General features: G+C 32.0%; 1 protein-coding gene across 3 annotated transcripts in view; it reads right to left on the bottom strand.

Annotated features, from left to right (window-relative positions):
* LOC144838832 (uncharacterized) overlaps positions 1 to 22,918 on the bottom strand; it is a 34,644-nt gene that overhangs the window by 11,117 nt on the left and 609 nt on the right. For 2 of the 3 annotated variants that reach the window (XR_013611713.1, XM_078694337.1), the window contains exons 1-6: positions 21,862 to 21,941; positions 13,523 to 13,611; positions 10,826 to 10,934; positions 6,174 to 6,226; positions 2,939 to 3,098; positions 1,664 to 1,933 (exon numbers count right to left, since the gene is read on the bottom strand). Coding sequence is in view for 2 of the 3 variants with exons in the window: in XM_078694337.1 (XP_078550463.1) it covers positions 1,664 to 1,933; positions 2,939 to 3,098; positions 6,174 to 6,226; positions 10,826 to 10,934; positions 13,523 to 13,611; positions 21,862 to 21,886 (706 nt within the window). In the remaining variant the exon portion in view is untranslated. Of the gene's footprint in view, positions 1 to 1,663; positions 1,934 to 2,938; positions 3,099 to 6,173; positions 6,227 to 10,825; positions 10,935 to 13,522; positions 13,612 to 21,861; positions 21,942 to 22,918 lie in introns of those variants that run through there. The other variant, XM_078694349.1, reaches the window with a different exon arrangement.

Below are 22,918 nucleotides of genomic sequence, written 5' to 3'. Positions count from 1 at the left end.
TTTTTGTCACAAAAAGTTTGATAGTGTAGACAAGGCTTTACACAGAGATAGTGTCACTTTTCCAGGCCAATGATACATAACCCCATAAACATTAATGTTTATAATAACATTACATTTTACAATTAGCATTTACAAAATGACATTAAAGTTGTACAATAGCATAACACCTAAAACATCAAGATATTCTCAACTTTACTTAATTCCTTTTTTTAAACACACAGTTTACCTCAAAGCTTATTATTATTTTTTTCTTTCATAATTCAATTTGAAAATTTAACAGTTGTCAGATACTGTACATAAATTGTTTATTTAACTGGTTTAAGTTATCTGTAGATAGAAATGTGTTTCAATATAATATTAGCACCAGGTTTTATTGTGTTTTACACTATAAACAAGAAAGGGTGCTTTTTAACACATAAGGTCTAAACAAAAGACTCTCTAGATTTCATCTTTAAATTTTATTTTTCAATACAATGCAATACTTATTTTCAATAAAAATATATAATAATTAATTTGAAATGATAAGATGAGGAAATCTGTGAGAATGAGAAAAAGTCGCCCCCAACCGAGATTCGAACCCAGACCTTTTGACCTGTTAATATGCAGATGTCCTAACCATTAGACCACTGGGGCTTTCATGGTATTGTTCAAACCCGATTGGATAGCAACTCTTTAACACTCTCGCCGTGGTACAGCAGAACAGCACTAGTGCCCTAATTGTATATCGCGCGTCAATGTTTAAGCATTCATTTTACAACCGAGAGAGAACAGCACGTCTTATATAATTATATAAATATTTTTTTTGATAACATAAAATTATTTTATAATCCAAACACCTTACAAAGTTAAAACAGAATGTCAAAATGAGTCTATATCACAACATTTAGTAGAGTATTATTGAAGTATCTAGTGCTTGAATGATATATTTAACGACCATATATAATTAACGTTTCCTTGATGAATTTTATTATACTAATGTTCTGTCATGATTTCAAAGTTTGCTAGTGCCGCTGGCCACAGAAAAGACTTGTCCTGTCTTAGTTAACCGCGGTAATTGGTTCGTCCTTACTATAATTTCTATTAAATATACCACAATTCAACACTTGAGTAAACGTAATGAAAACAGCAGAGTGAGTTTGCAGTTTCTATACTTCTTTCAAGCATAGCTTTAAGAAGTGAAGGAAAGCGATAGACGTATGGATATAAGCAGATGTCTGATAACACAATTCAAGCGCATCTAAGTTCAAGTCTGAGTTTAAAGATAAAAGTTGCTTTTAACTATTTATAGGAAAATATACTAATTGAGTATCGCTGTGGTCTGGTAGAAGGATGTCCTGTGTTCTCTTTTTAATATAATAAAATGATTTTGTTTTTATAAACCATGGCCCAACTATGGAAAAAATTGTTTAGTTATTGTAGTACCGTAAGTAAAGCTCTGTCTACACTATCAAACTTTATGTGAAAAAAATGTGCCTGTATATGGTAGTGATATGGACATCATATCACTACCATATTTGGGCACATCACACTTTTTGTCAAACTAGTTTGATAGTGTAGACAGAGCTTAAGCCAAAGATCAATGACTCTGGATCTAAAACAATGTCTACTATCCTATATTAAAACACATACAATATTGCCTTGTTGAGGTAACCTATCAACTTACCAGATTTTTTCTCAGACTTTTCATCGCCTTTGTTACTTGATGTACTTTTCTCACTGATGGTTCTTTCACGTTTTGCGTGTCTACCACCTTCGTGATGATGATGTTTCCGATGATCTTTGGTCGACGTAACATGTTCAACCGGCAACACTTCTGGACGTTGAGCTCCATCACCAGACCCTGCGGATAAGCTTTTGCTTTCTGTGGTCTTTACTACAGGCGATGGCTTCTTATCGCCAGCAGATGATTGCGAATCCCCATTTGTAATATTTTCTATGTTTCAGAAATAATAAAATAAAACTATGATTTTGTATGTGATCAATTTAACCATTAAGTTTAAATCTACACACAAGACAAAAAAGTATCAATCTAAAGCTCTGTCTACAATATAAAACTAGTTTGACAAAAAAAAATTGATTTGCCCAAATATGGTAGTGATATGCCCAAATATGGTATTGATATGACATAATCATGTCCATATATGGGCACATCACATTTTTTTGTCACATGAAGTTTCGTAGTGTAGTGTGCCACGAAATCCATGTGTATAGCCAAATAGGGGAAAGATCATGATACATATACCCAACACCAGCTTGTTTTAGTGTTCTTCCTTTAATATCATATAACACTGAACAGCAATCGAATATAAACAGATGTTTATACAGTATGTCTACATATAGTCAATTAACTCAATATGCTGACATTCAGAAGTAAATCAGTCTTTTACATTGATTTAGCACTGAGCAGTAATCGTTATTTTTATTTTATTTTATTTTTAAAACCAGAAACAACAGCAGAAACAAAACAGCTTGGTTTAACATATACAAGGCACAATGTATTTATTGCGCATTCATATATAAAGTTAACAGCATTTTAAAATAATGATTACTAAAACTAACTAAACAACTTTTAATAAATAATTCCAAAAATGTTAATACCAATCTGGTATTGGATTTAGTAAAGCATTGTTAACTAAAGATCTGTCTACACTATCAAACTTTATGTAATGTGCCCATATATGGACATGATGATGTCATATTACTACAATTTTTGGTCATACCACTACCATATTTGGGCACACCACACTTATTTTGTCAAACTAGTAGACAGAGCTTTACAAGTAGATAATCCAAATAATGATCAAAAAGGGAATGTTTCTCCTTAAAAAAAGAATGTCAGAAGGAAAACCTCAATCTTTTAAATTCTGATGTGCTTTCTGTTTCAGAATATTTTTTAGCGTACAATAAAAAACATAACCTTCAATTTTGAACAACTTACGTTTGGTTGAATTTTCAATAACAGGTTTCGTAGAAGCGGACTGTTTTGCCGAAACTGAAGCACTCGAAGCGGCTGTAGGTACTGCATCAATTATTTTCGTATCGGTTTCTTTTTCTTGAGGTTGTTTGGATTTTTTCTTCTTATTCTTTTTGCTATTTGTCTGTAATATATTCAATAATAATTTAATATAATTAATAAAATCAATAATCTTTAGAAAACCAACAGGTTAGAGTTATAAAAAGATGTAGTAATAATAATTTTCATATTCCATAAATTCCAATATGACACATAATGAACAAAATGGTGGTACCGTAACAATAGTGACAACACTTATTACAACTCGATCGATGTATGGCGTGCCAAGTTTTCATTTATTAGTAAGATTATTTATATAAGTTTTAAAATATCTCTATTAAAATGTAAGCTACCTAGATTAAAACTTAGATATCTATATAAAAACTAAGCTATCTTAATTAAAAATTAAGCTGTCTTAATTAAAAGTTAAGCCACTAAAATAATATTAAATACGTATCTCTATTTCAAAAAATAAATAAATAACATTTTGAAGAACCATACTCATTGTAAATATACCATTATAACAACTAATAATTTAATTTCATTTAATACAGCATCATAAATCAGATTTATGGAAATATGATATCATGTTCAAACCTATCAATATGTGAGATTTCAACAAATCCTATTATAACAACAGGCGGTGCAACAGCTAATACAAAATATGTTAAAATCAATTTGATTTTAAAAAAAAGGATGACTTTAATGATAACGAACAAAACATTATTAATGTATATGTGATAGAAGTAGACTGAAATTATAAGTTCATGACAAAAAGTGACAAGGCCAATTTGATTCATCAATTAAATTTAATTTCCAGGGTCAAAGGTTGGATGAATTGTTGAAATATTTGCAGATTTTAATCACAAGCTAATTTTCAGCATACTGTATAATGTTGTATTATTGATGTTTCGAAACAGATGTAGAGAATCAAGTTTGGATGAGATTTAAACACTGCTATGGCTGTTTGTCTGGCTTTGAATAGAATATTGTATTTTCAAAAAAGTAAACATGAAAATGTGAAAATTCAATATCTTAATGTGAATACATATTTTTCCAGGAATAATATTTTAAACAAATAAAGTAGAAATTGTGAATTTAGTATGTCATGTAGATCTACGTTTCGTTTCGTGACTTAAACACAAAATAGAACTAAGGTTAACAATTGATCCAATCGGAAGTAGTTAAAGGGGATATTCCATGGGGAAATTCCATGGGGGGTTTGAGAACCTTGACATTTATAAATAATTACCTTTGACCTACTAATGTTATAAATACATATTTCATACTAAATAAGAATAATTGTATAATCCACCAAATTCTGAACAGATCCTATCATTGAAAAATGGATTTGGTATCACACTCTACGAAAATGTCAACGAAAGAACAATTAAAACTGTTACGTCAAAAAGTCAAGTGGCATTTTTTTGTAAGAAATATCTCTTTAATAAGGCTATACTGTAGTGACTGGGAACATATAATCTGCCATCGGATTCTCTCTATAGGCCTACTGTTTCTCCACATGTACTGTGTTATGGCATAATTTTCCAGCTTGATGTAGTAATATACAGTGTCAAATTAAATTAAGATTGGGTTACGGTACAGTAGGTGTCACATGTGATACATATGTGACAATGTAATACATATACTCCCATACTACTGTATGTAAATGAATACTAGAAAAATTATACATAGAGTACAGGACCAAGAATCAGTTTAATCATCACAGCCCTTGATATACATATAAATAAACCTAAAAAAAATCCAGTAAATGAATATATTTGTAATAAATATGCAGAATAAACAGACTGACAAACCTATTCTATCTTGTTTTTGTTGTGGATTTAAATAATCAATATATCCTACAATAGGTAAATTACAGAGTATAGCAAAGTTGAATATTGGTAGATCAATATTGTAGTTATTCTATAATATTATTACTGTACATCAAATAATGTGGATGGCCAACAGAAACAAGTAGCGATTGAGGGGGTATGGAAATTAGACCATTGATGTCAAAGTTCTTAATAAAATGACCCATAAAAACATGGTGGTGCTAGACATTAAAGAACCCCACCTTCTGGGACACCTCCATTCAGGTATTTGTTTTATTTGATAGGAGAAAACCCTATTACAAAAAAGGACACGTTTTCCAATGAATGGAATAAGGAACAATATTAATTAACACTACAGCCAGCTCCTATTTAGGGACCCCTTATTAAAAGGACACTTTAATAGGGGTAATACTGCACTGTATTTTTATATGTTGTTTTACACTTGTATTCAAACTTCTTATTAATTATGTATATTCGAATAAGATTGAGATGCATTGCGAATATACATTTTTAAAGCATAAATTATTAGTACTATCATAGAGATATCTCTATGGTACTGTACAACGTTTTTGATCAAAACAAAATTAATACATTTTGATATTTACGAAAAGGGGACTACATTTCATGTTGATTTATGTCATTATGATAATATGATTGAAATAAGATTATATATAATTATTTTATTACTTCACAGAATATGTATATACCATCAGTGTTTACACCATCAGTGTATAAAAGGTTAAACATAGTACACACATAAGGATAAGCACTTTGTGTTTATAAATAATGGCTTGTTGTGTATGCTTAATTACAAAATGGTATAATGACTGAAAAGGGCATTTTTTTTTCATTAATTCTGATCTTTGGAATCCATTTATGCCATTTCTAATTCTTGTAATATGTGCATTCTATTGTTAAAAACTCAATATATGATGACAAAGGTTGGTCAAAGTTGAATAAACTAATAATAAAATATCATACTGCAAATATATAGTTAAAGGCTATGGAGTATATTAACCACTGTGCCTACGATGGTGATTATGTACAGTATATCAAAATGATTTTAATTTGACTTGCTTGCAACTTGAGTATCAATCTTCTATATTTTAAAAAGGTTTTTTATAGTTTCAATCTAAAGCTCTGTTTTACTATCAAATTAGTGTGAAAAAAAAAAGTGTGATGTGCCTAAATATGGTAGTAATATGACATCATCATGTCCATATACAGCACATCACATTTTTTTGTCACATAAAGTGTGATAGTGTAGACAGAGCTTAAATGTTGTTGACAAAACAAATTGTTGACATGAGTAAAATTTCACAAACCTTTCCCTTCTTGCGTTGGTAACTCCATTCATTTAATACGTCTGCAGCACCATCTGTAATGAAACAAAAAACATTTTATAGCAATAAAGGTCTCACAATTCTCTATTTCGTAATCCAATCCATCTCTAATTATCTACCTTTACCATTTGAAGTTACTGTATAGTGTTTTATTTTAAATATACTGTATTTAACTTTTTAATTTTCTTGCAAAACGATCTACAGTAAGATTATAATGTACAGTACGTGAATCTCTTAAATTTTAATCATCACGTAAGCCAACATTAGCCCCCGATTATCGGTACTCTAACAGGATTTCCTGTGATACTCCACGTGGTAACGGGACGATTCGGCCCGGGACGATTCGGCCCTGGGACGATTCGGCCCTGGGACGATTCGGCCCGGGACTATTCGGCCAGGGACGATTCGGCCCTGAGACAATTCGGCACACTTACATTTATCGGCTTTGATATGCATTTTATAAGCATAAAATAAGCTTTTTCCCCAAACTTTATTTTCAGAGAGACTATGGGGTAATACTACTAGGGATAAAGATGCAATAAGGCAAACATTTTGAAAACATTGTCGAAAATGATCAATTTTTAGTCACGCTAACGATGTAAACAAGTTACGCCCTCTGTTGGCCGCTTGGTGAATGCACGAAATAATCAAGGTTTTCGAAGTAATAAATTGAATATAAAATTACGTTTTTTTAGTAATTTATTATATATATTATATCAACATTGTCAATATCAATAAAATGCGGATTGTTAAACACCTTTAAAAACTTGATATATACCCAAAACAATGAATATGAATTTGGTCTAAAGTGAGACGTTTCGGCCCACAAAGTGGGATGTTTCGGCCCAAAAGTGGGCCGAATCGTCCCACCAAAAGCGGGCCGAATAGTCCCGGGCCGAATCGTCTCAGGGCCGATTCGTCCCTGAACCCTCCACGTTGTGAAAAGATGAATGAGCGCCATTTGGTGGTGCCACTCTACACCTTAGGAGAGAAAATTGTTGTATGCGTCGTCCCCATCTGAGCGCAATTCAGCTCAGCTATTCCCCCACATTATTACATTACATTATTACATTTAATTATTTTTGTATTGTATGTGGCAATACAACACTGAGAATAGTGCGATACATTTTAAAGATTGATGTTAATTAACACAAAGCTGTTGTGTAGCATTGTTTTCAATTACTTGTGTATACAAGAGTATTCTTTCACTTTCTAAAGCAGTCCATTGTTTCATTGTTGTATAATTATTTAGAATTTTGCGGATACTAAGGATGATGACCTTCCAACTGTACTACTGTAAATGCCAATCCTTGAAACCATAGGACTATCCCAAAACTATAGGACTCTTCCTCTAACCATAGGACTCTTCTAAAAAACTATAAGACTTTTCTCAAAACCACAGGACTTTCCAAAAACCATAGTTCTCCCCCAAACCATACAGTAGTTTCTCCAAACCTATAGAACTCTCCAAAAACCATAGAACTCCCCAAAAACCATAGTTCTCCCTCAAACCATACAGTAGTTTCTCCAAACCATAGAACTCTCCAAAAACCATAGAACTCCCCAAAAACCATAGTTCTCCCCCAAACCATACAGTAGTTTCTCCAAACCATAGAACTCTCCAAAAACCATAGAACTCCCCAAAAACCATAGTTCTCCCCCAAACCATACAGTAGTTTCTCCAAACCTATAGAACTCTCCAAAAACCATAGAACTCCCCAAAAACCATAGTTCTCCCCCAAACCATACAGTAGTTTCTCCAAACCATAGAACTCTCCAAAAACCATAGAACTCCCCAAAAACCATAGTTCTCCCCCAAACCATACAGTAGTTTCTCCAAACCATAGAACTCTCCAAAAACCATAGAACTCCCCAAAAACCATAGTTCTCCCCCAAACCATACAGTAGTTTCTCCAAACCTATAGAACTCTCCAAAAACCATAGAACTCCCCAAAAACCATAGTTCTCCCCCAAACCATATAGTAGTTTCTCCAAACCATAGAACTCTCCAAAAACCATAGAACTCCCCAAAAACCATAGTTCTCCCCCAAACCATACAGTAGTTTCTCCAAACCATAGAACTCTCCAAAAACCATAGAACTCCCCAAAAACCATAGTTCTCCCCCAAACCATACAGTAGTTTCTCCAAACCTATAGAACTCTCCAAAAACCATAGAACTCCCCAAAAACCATAGTTCTCCCCCAAACCATACAGTAGTTTCTCCAAACCATAGAACTCTCCAAAAACCATAGAACTCCCCAAAAACCATAGTTCTCCCCCAAACCATACAGTAGTTTCTCCAAACCATAGAACTCTCCAAAAACCATAGAACTCCCCAAAAACCATAGTTCTCCCCCAAACCATACAGTAGTTTCTCCAAACCATAGAACTCTCCTAAAACCATAGAACTCTCCAAAAACCATAGGACTCTCCAAAAACAATAGGACTAAAAAACTATGGGAATCTCCAAAAACCATACAGTAGGACTACATATAAAAAACAATTCAAAATCCTGGAACCACCACTGACAGTGACAATTGTCATTTTACACAGAATTTCTTTTCTACCGTACATTTCTGTACAAAGGTTTGGATTAACTACATTGTGGTATAGAAGCACCAATTTACATGACTGTTTTGCCTCCTTTAAAGCAATGTTATCCGTTGATATCAAAGGAAATGTGAATGGCTTAAAGATAATAATGTGGTTATGATTCACTTTCCAAGAAAATCATTAAAATCAATCCCGTCTTATGACTATAGGCCTACTCATAATATTTAAATAGTATTCATAAACATTGGGAGCTTGACTATTTTCTCTATGGCCCTCCTTGGTAGACTAAGGGTGTGTTCACACGTACGACATAAGCCAGCTTTACGCCAAACAAACCGTGTGGACATACAGTACCCTAAGATGAGCTTTGAATCTGGGCCTTCTCACACAGTGATTCGTCACTGAGCCTATTGTAAGATTTTTCAGTATAGAAAAGAATAAATGGTGGTACATGATACTGTGCCAACAGTCATATTTTTACAGTAAAATGAGCCTTTTTTCCCTTAATCCAGTCACTTAAAGCACATAAAAATATATAGTCATGGGAATCACATTAACTATTGAATTATGACCATAAAAAAAACCCAATTCACTGCATCTGTCAATAGATTCAAACAGAAACTTTGTTTTCACATAAGTATCTGTTAGAAACAAGAGAATTTAAAAAAAAGAAGCTGGGACTGTCTAGCCAAAAATGATTTAAGGGGTTACGAGAGGGCAGACAGGGTGTGTGGATGGAAGCAAATCATTCCCACTGATTGGGGTAAAACTTCAATGATTGAATTTACAATACTGTAAATTCTCAAAATTATATGAACTATGTCGAACCACTGAAACATACTGTTTCCTTTTCATTAGGCCTATTTTCATTCAATGGTTACTTAGTATTACTGTATACTGCATAAAACAGTGTCATTTCTCAAAGTTCATAAGTATTTTATTATAATAAGGTTATACCAACATTATGCACAGCTTGGTGTCATAAAATTCCAATATATTTCATTAAATTATAATTTTTCTTCTTATAAAAAAAGTTCATTCACAAATCTGTGAATGTGACATAGTTTATCATGTATTATGTTTGGGTTACCACCTTTCCTGTAAACTTATTCCTAATAAAAATCATTGGCTACGTGCCTAGAAGCAAGTCAATGTCTGCTGATTTTCAAAGTATGTCACTACATACAACCCTGTATTAAGTCAATTATGACATCTTTAGTTTGGCTACAATCACAGAGGGATATGAAATCCATTGACACTAGCTCAATATGAACAGCAGAATTTGCTTGCTCGCTTATGGAAAGGAATTTTTAATTTAGAAATTAGAGTATTAGTGAATTTAGAGGGGGAACATAACAGTATCCTCTACATGCCACTTCTACTTGGTATCATTTGAAATCATTTGTATCCTACATATAAATCACATTTTTTGTAAACTCTACACATGGATGGTATATAGAGTAGGTTAAATAATAAGAGGACACACTTCCTTGTCTGACATTTTACCCATTACCATAAATGCCCCACTTTGAATAAACACCTCCTCTCGCCTACACCCCAAACCCCACCTCACCCAATAGCACATCATTTTGAATAATAAACGTCCCCTCAAATAAACACCCCAGGCCTTTATTTATTTTCTCGAATAAACCCCCAGTCACATGCATTATCTAGATAATATTGTACTTCAACACATTTCCATTTGTTAGTACAATTCAATGATTGACATTACTGTACTTTTTTTTACTGTTTATTCGAATAAATACGTAAATTATTAATTGTACTGTCGTTGAGGTGATATGAATGTGTGCCTTGCCATTGGTAACTGAAAAACACGAAGGTAACTTTATGAAAGATGGAAGTTGTGTTGTCCACACCGTTATGCAATTCAGCACAGTAAAGCTGCGTGTCACAGATTATCAAAAGGTTAGAAAGTGGAAGTTTACATTGAGTATTACAGTAGTATCATTTTTTTAATCTATAAATCTTCCAAAATATGGAATTCAGAAAGATAAAGAATATTGGACACAATTCAAATCGTCAAATTATATTTATTTGAATGTACTGTAAGTTAATTTACCCTCAGTGAATGATTGTATAGCTTTTTCAGGATCATCATCAAAGTGCTGCAAAACGAGGACTATCTCATCATTGCTTTTATTTGGTACTACTTCACGAACAGTAGCAATCTGCAAGAAAAAAAGCAATTTAAAGATGTATTGTCCCTCAAAAACATGAAAAAATAAAGATTAATAAAATGAGGCTTTGAATAGATTATTGTAGTTTTAATCAAGTTAATCACATCCGTAGAAAAACAAATTAATGTTTTCAACAACAAAAAGTTAAATTCAACCAAAAACCCATTGACTGGCAGCCAATGTGACTATTTTTAGTCGCATGCGACGCGACTCTACAGCTCACTATGTCGGTCAGTTGGTCAGTAAACACTAACTTGAGCACGCGACTGCAGCCATGTATATGGCCTTGTTTTCTCTAAATTACACAGTTGTTTACTATTTTAGGTACTGTAAATACATTTTTTTTAAGATCCAATTTTTGTTCAATATGGATAACTATTAGGTGACATTAAAATTGCATATTCAACCAAAAATTGTTTAAGAATGTTTTTTTCAGGGGGACAATACATCTTTAACATAACACAATTATTATAAATTTCTATTCATAATACAATGGAATAGACTATTATTATTAATTCTTAGAAATTTCCATTGTACTACCATAATAATCCCTATGGTTGTAATAAAAAAAATCAATATTTTATATTAATTCCAAGAGTGATTACAAAGTTGCAACAACAATGTAGTTTGAATTTTAGTGGTTGTAAAAGAAGTGTTATTTACATGTAACCAGGATATTATTATAAAACCAGTACAAATGAATGATACAATGCACTGTATACTCAAACTACATATACTGTTGTACTACAGGTACTAACAACACTATTATAAGTACTGTAGTACTATAACTTTAACAATAATCAAACCATTATCTATTAAGTGTTTATTTTGGGTTTAATTTTTATTATATATTCTGTTATACTCTTTTAGTACATAATTTTTTATTAATTGTACAGTATAGTAGAAACTTACTTTGGAACACCTCTATAAAAGGAACCGTTTCTTGTGAAATGAACAAGGAAATATATGTTTTAACACTTATGAAAAACCTCTATTCGGGGGACAATTTGTTTGGGCTTTACTGTAGTAATGTTCTATTATAGGCCTGTCAAAGTGCATCCAAATAAACTAATAGTAATACATATATATATATACACTCATTCCTTCACTTGCACTGATGAAGGGCTAGTGTTGCCCGAAAGCTCTGCTAACTTTTCTGGCTGTTTTACTTTATAGTTTTGATTTAGCTTTTCGCTTCTTTTTTTTTTTGTATCTCCATTGAGATCCAGCCACTAATACCCACAGCATTGTCATTTTTTCAGTAATTTGCCTTTGGATTTATATAAACATATATATATAATTGTACGTTATTGTATATTATTAATACCAGGGAAAAGTAAAACTTCTTCCCTGAATAATACCAAGGTTTCCTTTTCATATTTGTTCCAGCTGTAACTTGACGTTTAATACCATAGGCTACATAGGATTTAACACCAGACTGTGATCCTAATATTTCTGATATAAATCAAAGCAATTGTATTGTCTAAACCTATTTGTCTGGTTTCCTGTAGAGTACAGTATTTAGGGGTCAGTAAGAAGTGACTGCGTCGTAATGTTGCAAGATACACAATAATGATATAATGTAGCATATGGCATTGTGACAGTTCAAGCTTATCCCATTTAAATTTCGATTTAATATCAATCTACAAGAGATTACTAGGAAATTGGTGAAAAGGCATTTCTAAGCTGCTAGTTTGTCACATACAAATTGCAGAAGGCTTAACCTTTTATGTAAATCAACAAAAATATTCCTTTCTCAGAGTTGAACAATTATAGACACTACTGTACACACATAGAATATGTACTCTGACGTAGGAGTTTAATAGTACAGTATATGCACCTACACATAACATCATGTGACCCAAAATCCTCCAATCAAATATATTCGTGTGTAAACTGTACACTGTAAGGATGGCCAATACCCTTTTTACCCACATGACCCTTCTAGATAGGAAATCATACTGGTATATTTAGAAGGATATCAGAACCTCCTTTTGAGAATGGCTTTAGAAATGGCAATACAAACTTCACTTTTTTTTTGATGCAGAAGATATGAAAAAAAAATCAAGAAATTACGAAATTTGTGGTAAGAATTCTCAGATAGACAAACCAATCAGGAAGTAGTAGGAGGAGATTAGTTAAAAGTAGAAAAGCTATGGTAAGAGGGAAAGAAGGTAAACAGGAAAAGGAAGATAAGGAAAAAAATTGTGAATAACACAAGTAGGGATTAAGTGAAGACAAAAATAGAAAGGGATCAGTCAGTTGCATGAAGGAGTAGAAGGAAAGTGAGAAAGAAAAATGGAAATGGTTTTACTGTCATCTTAATTTTAAATATTAGTAGAATAATTGACAATATATTAAATTAGGGACCTTTCGGTTTGTGACAACTTACTATAGGACCTACAGTATGATGTGTACATGTTAATACGAGTTTGGTTTTGCAGTCATCATCGTCGGACCAAATCTCATTTATTCTCGGTCTGTTTTTTTAATCTACAGTAGCAATTGTTTTTAGCCCAACAACTGTTATTCTTTTTAGATAAATATTTTCAATACTAGTTAAATTAAAACCAATTTACCTTTTCCTTGAGTTGTTCATTTGAGTGCTTGCTAACGTGTGTCATTACGGCTTTTGTTCTTGTATCAAAAAACACATCTGATGGTGAGCCTAAAAATATGGAGAAATAACTGGTTTTATACTATTTTTTAATAATTAATAATAGGTAACATGTTTAATAAGCAATGAATAATAACAATAATGAAGAGGCTTATGGCAAGACTAAGGGCCTGTTCAGACCTACGGAGTTATGCTTCCCTATCGTACGCGGCGTACAACTCCATAGGTCTGAACCAGGAAAAGATTAATTTAAAAAATTATTAAAAACCCAAAAAACCACTAATGAAAGCATTAGTTACTGTAAGCAAATCTGTTTCCTTGCTGTTACGACGCTAATTACAATATGACATTGCTTGCGATACGAAAGCATAACTCCATGGATCTGAACATACCCTAAAGTCAACTAAATAAAGCTAGAACCATAATAATATTTGTTTACTCGGCAATGATCTTGGCAATGACATAACCTATTGTATACAATTTGCTACTGTAATAATCTATTTTACAGTGTACACAATACACAATTTATTTATAATACAATAATGCTTTTGTACTCTACAATCTATACAGTACACACTACAGATGACTTTAGCATAGTCGTAAATGAGAGGTAGCTAAGGGAAAAATAGGGTGAGTGAAAGTGTACAGTATGTGGTGCATAGACTGTTAAAATTGATCTATTCATACTATAATGCCCTGTTGTCAAAATGGCTATGAAACCTCGCATATTCAGAGTGTAAATTAAATTTGGTCATTCTGATGAGTAATAATGCAACACGAATGTTTCCTCTGGGGTAGAAAAAAAAAATGGTAAAAAAAGTGCCAATATTAGATTATATTACAATGACTAGAAGACTCTCATGGGAAGAGATGGCTACTCGAAGTACAAGGACACTGGATATGACCATGACTGACCGTAAGTCAGAAATATCGTATAATATTACTCCAACAATTAAGGTTTTGTTTCTTATGATTTGTTCATACTGATTAAAAACAATTTACATAAAAAAATCTAATAATTTACAGGTAACTGTAAACACTGTATAGTACATTGGCAACCCTTGCCAAAACATACAATGTGGGCTAGTACATTTCACACAGACTAGCCTAGAGAAAATAAAACTATTTAAATGTCTAAAGACATTTTATACAAAACAATCTTTTCCCGTCACCCTCAGCACACACACACACACAATACTCCCACACATATTGTACCATACTGAACATTGCCAAATCGTTTTCATATCACACATTAGACACTTTTCCTAATGTAATTATTTATATTCCCTAAGTGTTCATGTTTTTCTCATAAACTACAGTTGCTGTACTACTAAAATGAAGTCAGAAATAGATTTGATTTTCAAAACCATTTTAAAACGTCTCTGAGAAAGGTAAAACTACATAAAAATAATATTAATTAATTAAATAGAATAATTAGAATTTGATTGTAGACAACAACAAAATACGTAAAAATTCAAATGACGTTTCTGGGTATGTTTTGTTATCCAAAATTCTGTATTCCAAAATTCTGTATTCACATACACGTTCCAATACATTAAAAAAAAAGTACACACAGTACTAAAGAATATTTAGTATTTTTATGTAGGAGACATCAACTTTAAATCTGCTTTAAAATTCTTTAAAGATTGTGTACTGTAATATTACTATATTACTACAGATAATCATAAATTTATGTTTCGGACATTGATCATTTCCAGTAAAAGGTAAAATGCTGTTGTAAAGTTTGTTCAATTGATAACACATGACCCATGTTGAGCCATTAAAGTCATCAATGATTTAACATTTACATTTAAATGTAGTCATTTTATTAACTATTAATTTGGATTGCACGCAACCATTATTGAATTTATTTTAGATTAGTCATATTATCAATTACAATTAAATTCTTGCCTTGATTTTAATTAGGAACAAAAAAAACCATTAATGTAGGCTACCGTAATTGGCGAGTTATTTGCAGTGTATGATATACTGTACACTACAAATGTATGTAATAATAATACTACATTTATTTTTATGTAAATGGTAATTTCAATGGTCATGGCATATCAGTGTCAAATGATGGAAGCTGATTAGCTATTATTTTATTAATGAAACGAAGGTCAAATCTCTAACCATTTGCGTTCGCGATCTGGATAACCTATCCTGATCGTGCAAGCTGGATCGAGCTATCGGATCGCGTTCTCACGCACGATGCGATCCGTTAAGCTAACTGTTAGTGTTAGCTCCCGATCTGGATTAAAGTTTGCTAGTGTGACCCAAGCCTTGCAGTTAATGATTACCAATGATTGGGTTAGGAGTGTCAAGTAGGATATAGGGTTAAATGTGTGGTACATTAAATCTACTGCAGTGACTTAGTAGCAAATACAAACTTTTGTGTACATATATTTGGGCATATCACTACTATATTTGGGCATATCACTACTATATTTGGGCATATCAATGTCGTCTTTGGGGACATCAAACTTTTTTGTCTAACTACAGTAGTTTGATTAAGAATTAACAGTTACAGTACATCTACAGTACTAATACACTTTTTATACAATTAGTCTACTTATTAATTTAAAGTTACAGCCTATATTTCTCCTACAATAAGATTATTATACAGAGCAGCAGAAATAATTACAGAAATAACAAAGTGATTATTTATAGATAAATTACGGCTTAATTCTACTCTTCCTCTCTTCCTGTCTAGTTATCGAAGTACTGTAAAGTAGTTCAACAGTAATCCACATGTACTGTACAACCATGGAGGTATAAATTTGTTATACCTCCATGGTACAACTATACTAAATACTGTATGAATAGACAAAGATGCTATGGTCAATCTCTAAAATAATTTGTTTAAATAGTTCCAGTTGATAGTATTAATTAATTGTGGTTCTATTTGCTATCAATGAATTACTCCATACAAAAGAATGAATAGGATATACAGGAGTGTTTATAACAAAAGAAGAGGTATTTCGGAAAATCCCAAAATGAAAACGCCCATTTAGTGTATTCATGCGGTTAATACCACGCATGAAGTGTCATTGTTAAAAAACCTGGGTTCAGGAGGTCATTAACATACAAGATAGTATAGTAAAATGGACATACAATATTGTGTTGCATATAACAAATTATGTTGTTGACAAAAAAATGACATGCGCCCAAATATGGTAGTGATATGCCTAAATAATAATATGACATCATCATTTTCATATACTGTACAGGTTCTTCTGTACTATAAAACATAATTATTTCAGTTCCTATTTATTGAAGGTGATCCACCGAGTTACTTCTTAAGCTCTGTGTAGTGTACACTATCAAACTACTGTAGTTAGACAAAAAAGTCCCCAAATACGGTGGTGATATGCCCAAATATAGTAGTAATATGACATCATCATGTCCATATGGGCACATCAGATCATCACATAAAGTTTGATAGTGTAGACAGAGCTTAATCAAAATGAACACTGAACATTATCATCAATGTCTAATTACAGTCAGTATGGTGGGCATAGTCAAATTCTTAATCCCCAAAAATACAATCTACTGTAGACTATAATTTTGTCACTTTCTGTTTTTAAACTGGATACTATTATCGTTAGGTTCAGTGAACGGTTACCGACTGGAAATATGTCCATAGGAAAGCCTACAAAACTTGGCATCGAATAAATTGTCTAATGTATACTTTAAACGGAAGTGTCTAGGGGAAGGTGAATTAAAAATAATATCTAGAGGAAGACTGGTATTTTACGTCATGTAAAAAATAAAAGCATATTAAAGGTTACTTTACATATTTGAGAAAACTGCTATACAGTAAATAGCACAGTATACAGTGCTACAGTATTATATTACAGGGGAAAATTTCATTATAAAATTTTGTTTAGCAATATTGCTAATCAAACTGATTTTTTAATCGAGAAACATAGTTTTGTATTGTATTTTTTTCTACACGATTTTAGAAATGTAGCAGTAAGGTTGTTTTGTATAGCTTTTTGCTATGCTACACTGGCGAAATTATTCCCTGTATTATACTGTCAAATGATAAATTTTCTACATATTTAAAGTAAAATTGATAGAAACTGAAATTGAAAACAAACTTGGGTGTAATTCATGCGGACTAACTTCATACTGAACACTTTAGACTTCTTTATGATGAAAATTATCTTTCTGTTGTACTACTAAGTACAGTAACTACTCAAATGTAAATGTATGTACTATTTTAATTATATATTATTGTACTTTGGCCAGTGGCCTACATACTATTGAATAAATGAATATTAATAATTGTTAATTATTTCATTAAACAAATGTTTACAGTACATCTGGGATTTTATGAACAATCTCCTGGTAAAGTTCTGAGAAGGCCAAAATGAATCACAGGTCTAACAAGTTGTGATCCAATATGGCTATAAAATAGAGAAATAAATGACCCTCAAAACTTACATTTTGCCATTTGAAAATGACGAAAAAATCGCCAGTCCTGATTGGCAGAAACTTTTGTTTCATGTAAAAACTTAATAATGCCACGAATCAGTTGAGAACAACTAAACATGTTCACAGACATGGCATACAATGATTGTTATATCAGAGGTAAAAAGGAAATACTAAGAATAGAACAGAATACTATAACTTTAAATTGTGATTTGAAATAAAAACTTACTTGAAACAGTTTCGGACGGATACTGTAAAGTAGTTTCAAAACTATATAGGTACTATCTGTTAAAATGTTCACTGCCCTATTATACAGTAAGCTTTATATTTTACAAACAAAAAATAAAAACATTTACTTTAACAATAACATTACCTCAAATTCATAAAAAATATGTCCAATCTTTAATTAATAAAGTATGTGATTTAATCCAATAGTCGATTGCACCCAAGTAGTAGTCCTGACTTACACACGCACAAGTTATGGTGTGTAATGGTCTGAGAGAGTAACAACAGTGGTTAGACAACCTTCCTCCTGTCTTGACGTAATTGAAAACATTTCCTCCCAACCGCAAAGATTAATACTCATCACACTATGTAGCTTTTTAAAAGAGAATTTTACTACGACTTGAAAATGAAAACAAAGCTTACTGTAAGCTTTAGGATACCTAGTGTTAGAATGATAACTAGCTTTACTTAACTTTTCTAGGTATAACTACTGTATTATTTACAAAACTACCTAGTAATGTATGTAGTAAAATCAGGGAAGGTGACTGAGGAAGCCAAAATGTTGTACCATTTTCCAAATAGCTATATTTACTTAACTTTGCTAGGTATAACTACTGTATTATTTACAAAACTACCTAGTAATGTATGTAGTAAAATCAGGGAAGGTGACTGAGGAAGCCAAAATGTTGTACCATTTTCCAAATAGCTACATCAAACAGAAGCAAGACTTGCAATATGCATACTATTAAATTACTATGAAGTTTACACTGTAGAACCTTTACGTTACTATTTTTCGTCTTCATACTCTACTGGGTGACCGATCCAATTGTTGTTGAGGAGAATGCACTTGAATGTACTGTACAGTAGGCCTACTGTATTCACCAAAATCTTAGGAAAATATTAAACTAGAAGTACACGCATTTAATGTGGGAAAAAATTAATTTTGATATTAGTTTAGATAGGAAGCTATACTGTACCATTCAGTGGTCAGGCTATAGGCATTGGAGGACAAAGTGATAGTACTGTACTTTAATCAAGAAAGGCCAACATTCTATTGAATTTGATATTAGCATAATCAGTCTGAACACAAACTAACAATCTGGACATTGCAAAAACAGCAGAAATAATTAGCGATATTAATATTTCTATGTTTAAAAAAAATAGATGAAAAATAAATGTATACCTAAATTTAAATGGTTGATACTGTATGTCCAATACCGTCTCGTCTTCTGAACAAGAAATAGCAGTCTTAAACTACTGTAACGCAACAACCTTTTTAAATGCAAGCTTTAAAATGATGATCTTTACAATAAAAAAATCACTTCATCTCCAGATCCATTACAGGAAGCAGTTTGAGACTAGCCTTGCGATGACCTGCTCCACGGCCTTGGCAAATAATAATCTCTCACAAGTTATGAATGAAATTCCAGGGGTCACACAACACCCAATCTATACATCAGTTTTCAATTAATCTCTGAACTTTCAGTCAATTCATACCTAGAATCGTAAGTTGCCACAAGCGTTCTTATTCCACAGTATATCATATTGTGCCAACTAGAAAAAGTTGGTAATTTAATTTTGGTTTGAGTTTTGCAATGACAGCTATGGAATGCAAAAGCAATTTTTTGAAATTTAATGATAGAAAGTTATTATTTAAATACCTTTTTGCTTTATACAGTCAATTATATAATTTTCAGTTATTAATTAAAGCTTTAAGTTTAATTTTAAAGCCTTTATAAAAAATGTAAAGATACAGGTAGACCTACAGTACCATGATTTCCGAGAATTGTAATGCAATATCTATAGTCACAAAATAAAAATGTCCATAATTCAACAAACACTTGTATTAAAGGAGACACTTTCGCATGATTATTATTATGATTATTATAATAATAATAACAACAACAGTAGTAATGACAATAATAGCTATAGTAATGATAACAACAATTTTAAATGTAAATATGTATTTGTTTGTATGATGTAGTATGTTTAAATGGATAGTATTATTAGCCCTTGTATTATTATTATTATTTGCAGCAATAAAGAAATTGAATTGAAATGCGAGATTGAGGCAATATACTGTAATGAGGTTAGGGTACACACCTTGAGGGAAAACTGTTGGCATTTCATAATACTGTAATATTAATAATAATAAGGTTTTTACTAGAATCAAAAAGCTAAGTCTATAACAATATAAATATTAGTACTGTAATTATTAATATATTTTCTATTGACTATGATATAATACCTGATCCAACCCTAACCCTCAAGAAATCATCAAAGTTGCAACAATAATGTCATAGGTTGTGCCAAAGTTAAAGAATAAATGGCTTAAATCTGTTCTAGTTCAATATTAAAGTTTGTGGCACAAACATTTTCCATAGTTTTGTATACTGTAAAATTTATATCATTATGATGTGGTGTGTGTAGACAGTGTACACTATGTCCTACATGTAAGTTTTATGATATTTTGTGTTCATTTTAGCAAAGGTTTTGAAATCTTTGAGCTAATAATGTATTGATGCTAACACAACTAAAAAGGGTTAAGTAGTCTACTGAGACTTTATTGACATTTCCAGCTGTTTTTGTTGCAGTTGAAATTGTTCATTTAAAATGTTGAATTTAGCAATCATTTGAAACTAAGTTTGGTTCCAATGATAAATATGTTTATAACAAATGTGAAAAAGAATACACAATTGTTAATAACAAAATCTTACATTAAAGATTACCACCAGGGAAGGAGGGGTACAAGTAATGTAATTATGATAACAATTAACTAGTTTTGAACTACACATATGTTTATATAATTATCTGAAGTCTGGTATTTTAAATGTTTTTACACTACAGTGACTTAACTAATTTCTATTCAAACCTCTTTTTTGTTGCCAGTTTGAGGTGACAAGTATCTTTTTGGTAACAATTATATCACCCAGTTCTGACTGTCATAATTATTCTTTTTAAACTATACAACTTTATTTTACCAGTCTGTGACAGGTATGATCTATTGTACCACTATTGGGTGGAGTTATTATAGAACATAATAGTTATTATACTGCTGTTGCATAGAAATAAATATCATGCTTACTCAACTGAACCATAACAAAAGGACATTGATATATTTAATACTTGGAACTATTTATTAAAAATAATACCAACCAAAACTACAAGGCCTAGGCCTAGGACAATTTGTGTCCTGATTCATGATGCCTACACTATAAACTAAATTATATTAGAATGTAATAGACTAGGCCTAGTAATACTACTGTTGTACTGTAGCTATACAGTAGCAGCACGGCCTACTACTATATTACTAGCTACGACACTTAGTAGACCTGAAAAATATTTTGTTAATATTACATTATTCCCTTTTATTTAAAATTATTATCCATTTATCTTCTAATTAAAAAAATAAAGTCAGGCCTGTGTAGAAGCAACATAGCACCTTTTTGCTCGCCTGGATGATGAGGCTTTTTGCTCTTGATCGATGCTACGCCACCTCCTGACCGTTAGTCTACCGCCATTCTCAAAGAACTCATCAATTTAATACACAATTAAAGTATGACAGTTGCCCATGCCAGTCGTAATACATACAAAATATTAATATCTACCAGACTACACTATAAACGTTTACTCACGAACCTGTTGTTGTAGATTTCCTAGCCATTTCCGACACTGTTTATTTCTTGTTTATGCCTATCACACACACACACCGCTACGACTTGTCTAAAAAGGTTTTTCTAAAACTCGAGCGGGGGTGAGAGAGAGCCTCGCTTTCGATCGGCGGCATGATCAATTATCGATTTTGTATTGATTAGGTACTTTCATTCCAATTTGACAGCGGCATCAGCTGTTTTTCGATATAATGGCTAGGCTACGCCCACAATTATCGTATAATATCGAGAGTTTGAAAATAGGCTTAAAGTACTTAAGGCATAATTAGAGATTTGGAAAGATTATCAAGCAAGTTTTATTTTGGCTATCGATGGACCATGGAGTTAGTTATAAACTATTTTTATACCTCCATGGATGGACCGTGTAAATGGCCTAAAAAAGACTTTTTTAATCAAATTATAGAAAGTCTCTTAGGCCTTGATCCACTTGTTTATCAAATTGTGTTGGTAAAAATGCATTCATGTTCTGTTGGTATCCGATTGAGGGCGAATAGCCTCTCGTTTTCGGTTGCTTATGATGAAAATGATTAGGCCTAAACAGTAAAAACGGTACCCATATTCAAGCAGGCAAAACACCCTACATTATAATTTCGATATATCTCCGTAATCAAAATGTCTGATTTACTCGTTTTAGTCCTACTTTAAATTTAATAGATAATGATATTGTTATATAGGCTACATAATACAACAAAAAACGGTTATTTATACAAATAAAAAAGATATCTGCAATATCGCATATTACCTTCAATTTGATTTTATACATTATTAAAATGTGATTATAGGTCTAAGCCTACTCAAAACTGTTAACACCAGCTGACTATCTATTGAAGCCTAAAGCGACGGAGCGGCTTGTATTTGTTAATTAATATTGTAATATTCCGTTTATGTCAGCAATTCTGATGCCAAATCGATTTCAGAATTTCATTTTTGTAGATTGATTATACCCATCTGTTTAAATGGCCATTAACCATGCACATGCAATCTATATTTAACATCACTCCGACAAGGATAATACATAGGTATAG

This window comes from Antedon bifida, chromosome 1, assembly GCF_963402885.1.
Source record: "Antedon bifida chromosome 1, ecAntBifi1.1, whole genome shotgun sequence".
NCBI classification, from domain to species: domain Eukaryota; kingdom Metazoa; phylum Echinodermata; class Crinoidea; order Comatulida; family Antedonidae; genus Antedon; species Antedon bifida.
Note: the sequence above shows the minus strand (reverse complement) of the source record. Positions and strands in the feature narration are given on the sequence as shown.